The 14421-nt window shown below is 35.8% G+C and overlaps 1 protein-coding gene across 1 annotated transcript; it reads right to left on the bottom strand.

Moving 5' to 3' along the window:
- Window positions 1-1094: 1094 nt before the first annotated feature.
- Window positions 1095-10282, bottom strand: LOC125663750 (uncharacterized). Its single transcript, XM_056153126.1, has 4 exons — window positions 10067-10282; window positions 6266-6514; window positions 5145-5277; window positions 1095-1916 (listed from the first exon to the last, which is right to left on the bottom strand). The coding sequence occupies exons 1-4, from the start codon at window positions 10241-10243 to the stop codon at window positions 1378-1380; spliced, it is 1098 nt and encodes a 365-aa protein (XP_056009101.1). The 5' UTR covers window positions 10244-10282; the 3' UTR covers window positions 1095-1377.
- Window positions 10283-14421: the final 4139 nt, after the last annotated feature.

The raw sequence follows: 14421 nt of genomic DNA, 5'->3' as shown, positions 1-14421 counted from the left end.
ATATTACCAAACCAAACCAACCCCCAACCCCCCCAAAAAAACCCAACCCAATATAGATCTAGATTCTATATATATATATATATATATATATATATATATAAAGGGGGTTAAGAAATAAAAATATTTATGATATATCTTATATGTTTACTTTGCAGACAGAAAATCTGCATATATACATATAGGCCTATGTAATATTAACAGAAGAAAGTGGTAGCTAAATGCATTCATGAATATTATAACAATTTGTTTTTGTAGAGACTCAAAGGAGAAGTAGCTAGAACATAAAGAGAAAGAAAAAGAATCCAAGTGACAGGAACTGTACTTTGTTCTTGACAACAACAGACAGTTGATGTTTGTTTCAATGTTTTTTTGTATTAGATATTGCCTGTTAATTAGTAAATACATTAAATCGGATTGTATTTTACCTGGTTGTCAGTCGTCTGTTCATTTCGCCAAACGTCAGAAGGAAGACTCAGGATTTTTAAAATCCCGAGCCCGATATCTTTGAAAGGCTTGTGAATAGAGGAAACGCTGAAGAATACATCATTATACCTTACTTCAGTTTACTCATAAAATTATAATTTCATTGCGTGCGCTAAAGCGCACTTATAAAATTTTCAATTTTAGAAGAGCGTGCTAGCCAGTCAAAATCGCGCACTTATTCTGCGCGGTATTAGTATAATGCACTTCGTGGTATGAAACGGAAAATCGAACTGTTTTGATGGCGCTAGCAACAAATAGTCACTTTATAACATTAACGATTCCTTTCACTTAGTTCGTTCATCTCCGTATTTGATCGGAGGTCCTCTGAATTATACCAACCTTCGCGTTGTAATTTGAGAATGAGAGCGCTTTTAAACATATGAATTCTTTGGGACGCATTTCTTTTCCTGGGAAGAAGTCACTTTAGTTTTGACACGCGCAAATAGCATTTCAAGTTCTTACCCTTTTGACCTTGACCTATAAATATGGTGCTTGCTCTAATGTTTCTTGTCTTTCTCTTAATACAACTGTGTCAATACATGTACTTATTTTGAATCGAGGTGAAAGTGTTTGCAAGGGTAGAAAAGAATTTAAAGTAAAAGAACCCTGTATACAGTAGTTATAGTCTATGTCCAGTTTGAATACCATAGTAACATATATAAAAGAAATACAGTGCATCATATTCAGACTTTATATTAAAAAAAGGATATTCTTGTTATTTGCCGATTACAAGTGAATTGAATAAAGCTTACTTCCAAGACGTTATACACAACTTCATAGAACACGTAAGTTGTAGTGCATGTAAAAGATGTACAAAATGAATTTTTAATCTTATATATTGTAGCAACTTTCAGTTATTGAGCATTACATGATTGAATTGAGAGATACATTTTGCTAGATACAGTTGCAGAAATGGTTGATATAGTGAGGGGCAGATTGACTGAGATAATTGCAAAAATGGGTTCCCATGAACTGAAACGTAGCTTTGATAGTGCATTGAGATTTGCAAGTACAACTACAGTATTGAGGATTACAGTTTGGCGAGTTAGCTTTGCAGTACTGGTAACACCAAATGTCATAACCTCTGTTATTAGCAAACACACCAGCAGACCGACAAGACAAACGTCCAACAGAGCAGGATGTGACGATTCCTCCCGGATTTGGCGGAGCTCTGGTGATAGATCTTGGTGTTGTGGTTGTTCGTTTTGTGGATGGAGAAGGTGTCATCCAGGGATTTGCCGTTGAAGGGCGCCTGGTGATTGGTCGCATGGTTTGAGGACGGTTGGTGATTGGTCGCACTGTTTGAGGTCGGTTGGTGATTGGTTTCGCAGTCGGAACTTTTGTCACCGGTTCCGGGGCTCCATCCCTAGGAATAATTTTGACGTCAGCGCAGTTCACAAACGTTTCTGGTGTGGTGGAGCGCCAACTGTTTCCTAAGAAAAAAAAGTTATTTGTTTTAACGTTGCTTTACGCTCCAATAGTGAATTTTTCACTCATAGACATCATCCACTGGCGGATTTATAGGGAGGGGGTGCACAACCTCTCCCCCTAAAATTTTCAAAGTTTAGGTTACAAATCAGTGCGTACTATAAAAAGAGGGGAAATCAAATCATATATATAATAATTGATTCTAAAAGATGAATGTCAAAATACATAAAGTCCCTAACTCTGTCACTTTCGGGAAACTGCGCAGTTGTAAACGAATGTGATTGTGACGTAATTTTTTCCATGCTGAAAATCTACAATGAAATGCCGATAAGTTATAGGCCTAACAGTCAATTCAAGAATATGTTAAAAACAAATAACAATAAATTGATATGTACTCTATTATGTCTATCATATTTTATGTGAAATCATTCATGCACATCACATCGATTCCTGCGTCGCAGCGACAACATGCTTATTTTCACCTGACAGCCACCTTTATGAAGGTCTATGTCAAGGGTTAAAGATGATATACCATACTTGATAATGTGGCTAAATATTTAAATTTATATCCTACCCAGTCTTATATCCTACCCAGCCTTATATCCTACCCAGTCTTATATATTCCACCCAGTCTTCTGTCATACCCAGTCTTATATATCCTACCCAGTTTTATATCCTACCCAGTCTTTTATCTTACCCAGTCTTATATATCCTACCCAGTCTTATATATCCTACACAGTCTTATATCCTACCCAGTCTTATATATCCTACCCAGTCTTATACAGTACGGCCATCGCGGATCCCGTATTAGACCGCGCTCCCCCCGCGGTATGTTAATCCTTCCCGCGCTATCCCTCCGCGGGATTTCATCGCGGGGTAGATTTACACCGCCGCGGTGTGAAGTACCGTTATTTACCTGTTAGGACAATTTCATAGAGCTATTTCATTCGTCTGCAAAAAAATGAGTACGGCTTGCTTATGGACAGCTATCTCGCATTACATACCGGTATATTAAATAAATCATTTTAGAAAAATGAAAAATAAAATCAGGGACCTACTAAAACCAGATATACTTAGGATTTAGCATATTTAATACACCTCCAATTGATTTATTGTATATATAAAAAAAAAAAAACCAAAAAAAAAACCCGGCATTTAATTTTGTTTTTTAATAGTATTTTTATGCTACAATTAATGATAAGGATTAGGAGCTGTGTCCTAATATTTTTTACAGTGAAAAAATAATACAAATAATACAAATAGATCTACAAATGACCGTATACGAGTGCAAGATTAATATGTTCTGTCTGTTTTAATGGTGTTTGTGTAGAATTCGAGAATTGGTTCAATAATTTATTAGTAACAAAATATTATTTTGTATGTTTTAAGAATAGCAAAATGTAAATTTTATATTATGCTAAAAGAAAGATTTTTGTTTTCTCATTTCAATCGAACATCGTTTATATGTTCACCTGTTGGGTCCCTGCTGCACGTGTTCTTAAAACAACACACGGGGTAGAAGACCCTGTGTGTATATGTTCAACGCGTCGAATACAGGATGTCAAAATGGTAATGTCTCTACTCCAGGGCATGCGATCTGCTTATCAGCTTACAATTACCTACATGTATACCCAACAAATTTTACCAGTAATTAAACTAGGGTGTTTGTTTTTAATTCCTTCGTCAATTGCTGGTTTCCTCGCTTACAACTTACTAATTCCTTTTATTACGGTACATATGAATGTCAGTATCATCAAAATTACTCTCTAATTGCATGTTAAATCAAAATTGTATATACTACCCAGTCTTATATCCTACACAGTCTTATATATCCTATCCAGCCTTATATCCTACACAGTCTTATATCCTACCCAGTCTTATATATCCTACACAGCTTTACATGTATATCCTACCAAGCCTTATATCCTACCCAGTCTTATATCCTACCCAGTTTTATATCCTACCCAGCCTTATATATCCTACCCAGTCTTATATATCCTACCCAGTCCTATATCCTACACAGCCTTATATCCTACACAGTCTTATATCCTACCCAGTCATATATCCTACACAGCTTTATAATATAACCTTACATGGTATCTTATTTAGCTGTATATGCTACTCGGTATGATGCTGCTCACAACCTTGTATGTATAGCCTACCCAGCCCTTAATCCTCATATAATACACCACTTTATATCCTACAGTCTTATATGTATATCCTACACCGCCTTATATTCTACACACAGCGACAGTTAAAGTTGTATGGTTCGAATTTCGACAAATATTGTCCACCTTGGCAAAAACAGTTAAATCATCGCACGTACATATTTATGAGGCTGTATCGAAATGTCATACATGTACATCATTTCATCTGTCTTAACCGGGACTATTTGGTTTTAAATGGGTGTTAACACACGACTGTCACTCAGCCATTTATAATACATGTTCTGAAGACAAATCAAGTGACAGTCACGTGTCCAGTTCAGACTTCCAGAGATAAGATCATCAGTGGTCTTATCTATATAAAGCTCTGTATTTTTTTTTACTACAGTACCATGCCATGAGCTTAAGAGAAATAAAAATATCAAATATACCTCGTAATTCGTTGTATTACGCTCTTTCAAACAGTTGCGTCTGAGTTATATGATGATGGGATTCCCTTCGTGTGCGTGGGGCTATTTATAGACGCCTAACAGACTAATGTATTTATCGATCCCCACTACCCTTTCTTTTAAAATAATTTTCTCATTTCTTTTTTATGCAGGTGTTTCAAGCATGTAATTAAGGAAAAGTTAATTACTTATAAAACTAATTCATCTGTTTTAAAGTAATTCTGTACAATTTTTTTTATAAATAAACATCGGACCATTCAGCTTTAACTCAAAATGGTTTCTTGGTATATCTTTGACAAAATCCCCGTGGAGATCCGGGTAAGAATAGGTCCTCAGTACCCCTTGCTTGTCGCAAGAGGCAACGAAATGGGGTGTTCGTTCGGATGAGATCGCAAAAACCGAGGTCCTGTGTCACAGTAGGTGTGGCATGATTTAGATCCCTCCCTGCTTAAAGGCCGTAAGCGCCGAACATAAGCCTAAATTTTGCAGCCCTTTGCTGGCAATGGTGACGTCTTCATATGAGTGAAAAATTCTCGAGCGGGACGTTAAACAATATACAATCAATCAATCTTTGACAACAAGCAAACTTTTAAGTTAAGAAACGGAGTATTCTATGTACCAGTAGTGTACCACCATTGGAAGACACAGTGTTCACATGTCAAATCGTCCGGCAGCTTCAACTTCATGTCAATCGACGGGAATCCAACTTCTGTTACTGTGTAGTAGTCCTTGAGCTCGCCATTCTGAACTACCTGTAAGACATCTAAGATTGTAAGGGAGACCACTGCAGATGCTCACCATTTCCTTCATTTGTAAAAATAATTACACAAGTTAAAGCGTTAATTTATCCAGCCACAATGAATGTTTGGGCATGCGCATGCTTGTCTGTAATTATGATGATGCCTGTATGTCAAACACCTTACTATAAATTTACAGTAGGATTTTCAACCGATTCATTGAAAAATAAGAAAGTTGTAGACGTTTAAGTATTCATTCAAAATTCAGCACAAGTGCATAGATATGAAATCAACATACATGTATGTTAAATGAAAGGTGAAGATAACGAACAGTGATCAATCTCATAAATCCCATAAGCAATACAAAATAAAGTTGGGCAAACACGGATCCCTGGACACACCAGAAATGGGATCAGCAGGAGTAAGCATCCCCTAGATACTTTATTCTAAATGCTAAAAGAAAACACAATGCGCACGCATTCACACGCATGCGAATTTGATTTTATGCCAATCATTTCGTATGCTTATCATAAACGTAAAACAACAATTGCATTGAATTTCTTTGTTTTATTAGAAAATTATGGCCAATTTGAATTTAATGCCATGAAATTTAAAGAAAAGCCATGCACGCGCACATGGGGATGACGATGTCATTCAACATGCATTCGTATCATATACATTTATAAGAAAGTTTTAAAATAGTAATCACCGTGTAAATGCATTATCTTGCTACATCGAACCGTTTTGAGAACACTCCGGGGTACAAAGCAGTAAGAATAACTATACAGTTTATCGTTGCGAGTTTTTGTTTTATTTTTGCATTCGAGAATCTCGTGAAATGACAAATTTTGACCTACATGTATGCATGGTGCTCAAGGCCGTAACATTGAGAATGTTTCTCTCATACCCCTTTCCCCGTTAAGGACATACATTTTATGTACGTCACCCTTAACGCGTGAAAGCTCAGTATATCTGACAGTTCAAACAAGCTATTAAACTTTACCTTCAACTGTGATTTGTCTAAGCATTCTTGGGTCACCTCAATGTTGACATTAGTTTGTTTGCAGATTTTGAAGAAGAATTTTCCACCATGTGCTGCAGTAAGTTTAACCGTCGCGTCGATCTCCTGTCCTTGACGATAGGTCTCTGTTATGAATCCTGTTGCATACTTTCCGCCTGCTTCGTGGCGCCTCGCTCCATTGTAGGCATCACCGCATATTCCACATTTTCCTCCATTAACATTCCATTGAGTCTACGTATAAATGCGTTAAATATTAATTTCGGATTCAAATTCCATCTTTACTCATTAATTTGATGGTCTTAAGAAACTGTTTTAGGAAGAAATGTGGGGTGATATTACGGATTAATGACTGAGGAAATTATGACCCAGGGTTTCAAAACGTTGCTATTTACATTTTGTCATGGTTCTCAAACGTTTAGAGGAACACCAGAGTTGTAGAAGATGTATATAAGCTAGAGCGAGAATACTATTATGAAATATATTTAATCAGAGTACGAACATGTTAATATCACAGGGGCTCGGTTGTCAAAAATTGAAGTTTTGTATTATTTGTTCCCAAATGATAAATTGATGTTTTGCATGATTTGTGTCCGAATAATAGATTATATAAATAAAATCCACCACCAAAATCCGCTTTTTTCGAGGTTTTAAAAAAGGTGTATCATGTGTACATTAAAAAAAGTAAAGGGACGACACTCGCCATCTTGGATTTCTGGGGGAGGGGGGGGGGGCTCGATTCACGGCTTGTTTTTAACCATTTCTACTCTCTGCCTACCGGCTTCTGGCGAGATCTATGTTGGAAAAAGATCCAACGACTTCTCCCTATCGTCTGCTTATGTCTACATGCCGTATTAAAGATCCAGTGACCCGAAACATCCTCGATACCTGCCCCTACTTATCGAAAGCAACAGAAGTTTGCATCGAGTGACACGACGCCTACCGGAGCTCTCCATATAATCACTGGGGTGTTCCGAATATGTACAACAAATCTAGAGAAGTCTAAGTTGAATTAAGCACTGAATTTAAATTCAATTGAGCAAACGAATGTTTTCCACGGAAGAACAAAGAATTCAGACAATGTGGTAGCATAGTAAGCTGTAAATAGTAAACTATGTAATTTATGGGAGAGGTTTTATATACCAATAGCTGAATGATTCTCATTAGATTAACTTATGCACAAAGTACCACAGGGGCACATGATCAAAAGAACACCTGTTTATCCACATATTGCTATATAAATATCAAATTGAGGGCCGATATACCATACAAGTATTGTAAGTGTAGTCTCGTTAACTCATCAGTGTTCGTTCGATTACACAAACACAAGTTGCAGGCCCATAGAAGGCGTGGGGGGGGGGGGGGGGGTCATGCAAACCTCCCCCTTCCCCCATTTCAACTTATCTTGACCAATTATATGTAAATCCACTTTTTTCCTATCATTAAGGGGAATTGATTAAGAGTAATCTCGCCACCCCCACCCCCACCCCCCTTCTGGGCTGTCTTTCTCCTGCTTTAGCCTTTTAAGAAGAGAAATAAAAATCCCCCTCCACTATTTAGAATCATTCTATGGGTCCGATATGCAAAACTATACACTGTGTGCGTTGTTTATTTTCAAAGTTTTAAAGAATGTTACAATTCAACTTAAATACGACGTGCAAGAACTTTATTCAAAATAACGAAACAAAATTCTATCAATATTTTAGGATTCTCCAAAATATCAGTAAATGTGAAAATGGAAACATCCCATTGTCATCAGCTTGGCCGTTTATCAATAAATTGTGACCATTTTAAAGCAAAGTCAACACCTTTAAAAGATCTGCTGTTTTTGCGGTGTTGATTTCTCTGGACTTGCCGTATGCATTCGGAACACCCCAGTGATTATATGGAGAGCTCCGGTAGGCGTCGTGTCACTCGATGCAAACTTCCGTTGCTTTCGATAAGTAGGGGCAGGTATCGAGGATGTTTCGGGTCACTGGATCTTTAATACGGCATGTAGACATAAGCAAACGATAGGGAGAAGTCGTTGGATCTTTTTCCAACATAGATCTCGCCAGAAACAGGTAGGCAGAGAGTAGAAATGGTTAAAAACAAGCCGTGAATCGAGCCCCCCCCCCCCCCCCCCCCCCGAAATCCAAGATTGCGAGTGTCGTCCCTTTACTTTTTTTAATGTACACATGATACACCTTTTTTAAAACCTCGAAAAAAGCGGATTTTGGTGGTGGATTTTATTTATATAATCTATTATTCGGACACAAATCATGCAAAACATCAATTTATCATTTGGGAACAAATAATACAAAACTTCAATTTTTGACAACCGAGCCCTGTGGTTAATATATACATGTTTGGATAATGGTGTTTGTTAAGATATACATGTTTAATACATCCCCCATACCCGCTGGTCAGGTTGGGATGTAGGGGCACTTGTAAATATCCTGACTAAAAGAAATGAATAAATGTATTGAACCAAAAATATATATATACATGTTTGGATAATGGCGTATGTTAAGATATACATGTTTGGGTAATGGTGTATGTGTAAAGGGGTAACAGAGAATGGACGTTTAAGAAATACATTTTATTTTTGAAATACATGAGAGTGACGCTTCACGCCAGCCAACATGGTACTTCTCATGAAAAGTATCCTGGCGTGCAGCATCTCAGTTCATACCTCATGTATTTAAAAAATAAAGTTTATTTCAAAGACTTATATTCTACTTTCATTTCTATTGAAATTCCCAGTCGTTAAAATACACCTTTAGCTACCTATTAATACGCGCATTGTTTACAACCGAGGAATTCATGAGGAAATAACTATCATTACAATTTGTAGTGATACCAAAGGCAAAAAGCATTGGTTTAGATTGAGTAATATTTAAATGTATTCATATTCTTGAACAAGTCGTGTAACATCGTAATGAAACGCCAAGACAAAGTGATTATTTCAAGAATACGCATCGGACTTTCAAATTTGACCCATTCTTACTTACTAAACAGAGAACTTCACCTTGAATGCATATATTGTGACTGTCCATTAACTATACATCACATTCGTTTAGAATGTAGTGATTTTACGCCCATACGAAAAATACTTTTTAATAATGTGCAATCAGTGAAAGAACTTGTAACAAATATCGACAATCATTATATACAATATTTACAAGAATGCGATTTTTACAGAAAATTTTGAATTTTTTTTTATAATACAACTGTTTATATATACGAAATGATCTTTTTCTTTTGCCTGTTTATGTATTTTTAACCTTTTTATCCGTCGAGTGGGACTTTAAAGGGTATCCCATGTCAAGGATCACAAACCCCTTGGCACGCAAAAGATCGTTTCCCTGATTTTCGAAAAAGAGTAGGACGTCAGGGAAACCCAAACATTCACAACCAATCATATTTCAATTGGTTAACAACCGTAAAATGGCTGAAATATTGCCAAAACGGCGTAAAACCATAATCAATGAATCATATTCTTGAAAAAACCCATTAAATTCCTAAATAACGGAACACCTAAATGCTTAGAAACTAAATACAATGAGTAAAAATGCTAGGACTGAAATAATATCAGCAATAAGATGATAATTTTCAATCGCTGATTACATGTAAATAAAAAGACATTTTTGATAGACCTCCATACCATGTTTTAATCTCGAAAGGTAAAGATAAAATTTGATGATTAGGAATTATTTTTACCTCGATATTCAAATGTAAGATTAGAACCCATGACATCTTAGACTCGAACTAATTGAAATCCCTACTCCTCACGATACAACTTACCTGTGCTCCCCCACAAAACAATGACATGTCGTCATAGTTTGGCGGAAAGTTACGGTCATCGTAACATCTAAACAGCGATGCTCTCTGACAAGGCTTCATCAGACGGCCATGGGCGTCTGCATTCTTAACGAACCAGAAACCGGCGACACAAAGGATGAAACAGAGGTACTTCATCATCTTGCCAGCCGTGAGGTATGACTAAGGCCGGAGTCTTGTGTACAATTTTATACGCAGTGTACCCACGCAAGTGATACCCTATACAACCGTTTTTGTGAACCCCTTTTGTGAAACTGTCGCATGCAATCACAGTCAATCAAGGTAAAGTGCGTGATTTTTTTGTTAAAATTGTTCGGTTTATTTAAAATTGTTGAATTTATTTCAATCAAATAATAAAGGGTATCTTGATGAAAACGAAATTCGCCAGGCCCCAAGATCATAAACTGAGAATAGACTTTGTCAAAAGTTTCATTGCTTATATTTAGATTTATTTAGCACAGATATTTAAAACAAAATGCAGGTTTATCGAAAAAATCAAATGCAAACCTATACTAAAATTTTTATTTGTAAATTATTTCAAAAGTTAGCTGAATTTGAGACTTAAGTCTATTTGCATTTTATGGTCGAATAAAAGGAAAACCTTGTCATCATTAATATGAAAAATTAAATATTGGTGTTCTGAAACTTTGATTATTATATTTGGGTTATTCAATATGGTATCCATTTTTAAGTATTTTACATGTTAATCTTAGTCCACCAATAACAAAAATCAACATGATCCATTATGTGTGCATTTTTTTCTATTGTTTCATATAAAGAAGTTGTCCTTAACAAGAAGTACTTTATATTGCACGGGCGCCATACTACCTGCTAATATCCATGTGATGTATTATATCAGCTCTGATTCATCCCTTGGACCTTCGACCCTCGGACTGATTTTGGGCGATGTGGGTTGACATGACATATGTGGATTTTAAATGTAATATTATCTCTCTTGTTAACCAGTGAATTCTTTCTACTCTTGTTGATAAGCTGCATTCACTTTTAAAGCTATCAATTTTGCACATTTATAATGAATATCTTTTTTTATAACTTCCTATATTTTGCTTTCAATTGTACATGTATTTCTTTGGCATGTTTGGATTCACATTCTCTACAACCTGATTTTGAATAATATCGACCTCATTATTAACTGCAAAGAATGACTCTGTTTTGATTGCTACCGGTAATTATGCATTGTGGACTCTGTAGTACAAATTATAAAGATACATACATCGAATTACTACTCTGATTCCACGCACAAGTACTATGAAGTTAAAATGAAAATATGCTAGAGTTTCTCATTGACAATATCTTCGTGGTCTTTGATAATCAGGTCTTCCAACAGTCTGTTGGAATTCCCATGGTTACGAATTGTGCTCCTTTGTTAGCTGACCTGTTTCTATATTCATATGAAGCAGAATTTATTCAAAAACTTCTACGCGAGAAGAAAAAATCTCTCGCTTTGGCCTTCAATTCGACATTTAGATATATCGATGACGTTTTGTCTATTAACAATAATAGCTTTCATTCATAGCTTTCATTCATATGTCGATTTGATATATCCCTGTGAGCTCGAAATAAAGGACAAGACAGAGTCGTTCACTTCTTCTTCATACTTAGATATTTTATTGAAAGTAGACATTAACGGCAAACTGACAACTCAACTGTGTGACAAACGGAATGATTTCAGCTTCTCCATCGTCAACTTCCCATATTTATGTAGCAATATTCCATTATCACCTGCATATGGTGTTTATATATCTCAACTGATTCGATATACAAGAGCTTGTTCTGCGTATAGTCAGTTTTTAAATCGAGGTAAGCTACTGACAAACAAGTTGATGGTACAGGAGTTTCAACAGTCTTTATTGAAGTCAGCATTTCGCAAATTCTATGGTCGTTATAACGATCTAGTTCGTCAATACAACCTCGCATTGGGTCAAACTGTCTGACGTGTTTCATACCGATTGTTAAGCCGTTCTTGGCACACTGATTTTGACTGCGGATAACTCCGTTTACCTGATCAGGATATAGGGCTCACGGTGGGTGTGACCGTTCGACAGGAGATGCTTACTCCTCCTAGGCACCTGATCCCACCTCTGGTGTGTCCAGGGGTCCGTGTTTGCCCAACTATCTATTTTGTATTGCTTATGGGAGTTATGAGATTGATCACTGTTCGTTATCTTCGCCTTGCATACATGTACTGTAGTTACCGATATGTATATCCAAATGATTTCTGGAAAGGGATGTAAAATGTTTCATAGCCTTTCATTATTCAATCTAATTAAAATTAGAGGTTAGATCCGCTCACATACTCGCTACACAAACATCTAACAACATCCCAAAGAGGGTCACGTCAGAGGTCAAATTTGCAACAGCCAATCAAATTTCCTCCTTCATATCGATAGGGTATTATCCCACAATTCCATGTATTGTTTACGCAAGGAAGAGAAAAAATGGCGGCACCCACGATCGTGACTTATTTATCGCGTGTTTTGTTTAAAATTTAAACTATGGCGACATCGGGGGATCTTTTCATGTATACTTCAGCAAAGATGACATTTAAGTAACTGTTCTTGTTCCTTTTCAAAGCCTCTAGATCAAATATATTCAGAGCGGTTTTAATCGCTTCCATTTCTTCATCGGTCGCGATATTTGATAAGTAACCAAATACAATATATAATGAGGATTTTCATTGGATGCCGATGACTTTCCACCTTTGTAGCGATTGGTTAATTTTTCATTCAAATTTGACCTCTGACGTGACCCTCTACAGGATGTTGTTAGATGTTTGTGTAGCGAATATATGAGCGTATCTAACACCTAATTTTAATTAGATTGTTCATTATTATGTTGGTTTGTTATGACATGACTATCTATGACACTTGCTACTTGGTACAAGTATATGTAATTAATATGATTATTTTTGTTTTTTGTTCAGGTGTTTGTTCTATCTTGCTTGACAAATGTATCAAACTATAGATTAGTTTTATTTTAGTTATATTCTAAAAATGTTCCATGCACTATTAAACTAGAACACAGTAGTAAGTTATTTATTAGATATGTACAGTGTTGTTGTGAATGATAGGCTTGAACATTTCCATTCATTTCTGTTGCATTTGATCGGAATCAGTAATGTTTGAACATTTTTAACTTACGATTACTACCATTAAAATTTTATTCGAATTTCCAAACACTGCTAAAATTACACGTATTTAAGGCAATTTAATTGCATAGGTATGTAGAGCAGGAAGGCCTTTATAAAAATTGTAAATTTCATGATTTTCGGGATAGGGGTTTTAACTCCAGGCTGGGGCCGAACTTGGTATATAGTGTTTAAATGTAAAACATGCTCTTCACTGCTACTAAACACTAAATTCAGACTACATACTCATTCAGAGGGAGCAATTAGCCCTTTACCAAAGTTGTAAATTTCACGATCCCATGCATTGATATGGTTTTGGTTGCCAGATAGGACAAAAATTATTTTAATGACTATTGTGTTTATCGATGTCATAAATAATTTATATTTCAACATTCAGTGGTAGAGCGCTCGCTTCGCAACCAGAATTTTTTTTTTTATAACTCTTTATATACCTCTACCCTGTATGGCTTCATTTCCATTAATAAACACATAGTTACCAGGTGCATTCTCTATTCCAGTTGGAAGAATCAACCTTATAATAAGTATTTTTTTTCTTATATGATATTCTAAAAGAGAATTAAAATTGTTTGCAACCTCATTTCAATCATGTAAGAAAATGATAACACCAAATGAGTCAATACTCAGTCGCCAAGAAATCATTTTTTGATGGAGAATACTGACTAGTTTTATTCCCAACAAAAAATTATATGCACAGAACCATAAAAAAGATTATTATTTTCAAGATACATGCATATATGACTATCATAAAAGAAAAAAATTGTAATTACATCCACAAATTTTTTAATTATCAGTTGCCAACCTAATGTACCCTCCCCCCCCCCCCCTTCCCACAGTGAAAAAAGTCCATTGTGCACTAAAAATCACTTTATCATCCCTATTAAGGATTATGATACTGTATGTTAACAACATTTATCAAAATACTTCTAATAATCAAATATAAAAGATCATATTCATTTGACCTAGACATACGACCTTGGTCTATGACCTTGACCTTAAAAATCCTTAAATATTTATAATCCAACTAATGGCGACTATGAATGAAATGAAAATGATATGCACATGTTTTATTACACATTAAGCCCATAGTCAAATCATTGAAAACACATTCTATGACCTTAATATCAAAATTTACATTCTTTGGGCATTTTAT

Source organism: Ostrea edulis, chromosome 1 (assembly GCF_947568905.1).
Source record: "Ostrea edulis chromosome 1, xbOstEdul1.1, whole genome shotgun sequence".
In the NCBI taxonomy this organism is placed as follows: domain Eukaryota; kingdom Metazoa; phylum Mollusca; class Bivalvia; order Ostreida; family Ostreidae; genus Ostrea; species Ostrea edulis.
The sequence above is the reverse complement of the archived record's forward strand: the minus strand, read 5'-3'. Positions and strand labels throughout refer to the sequence as shown.

What these genes read in the sequence shown, in the direction of transcription:
- LOC125663750 (XM_056153126.1), bottom strand. Translation starts at nt 10,243, where the DNA reads ATGATGAAGTACCTCTGTTTCATCCTTTGTGTCGCCGGTTTCTGGTTC. An exon ending in TAGACAAATCACAGTTGAAG is followed by an intron (nt 5,278 to 6,265) that starts GTAAAGTTTAAT and finishes GATGTCTTACAG; the next exon opens with GTAGTTCAGAATGGCGAGCT. An exon ending in CCAATGGTGGTACACTACTG is followed by an intron (nt 1,917 to 5,144) that starts GTACATAGAATA and finishes TTTTTTTCTTAG; the next exon opens with GAAACAGTTGGCGCTCCACC.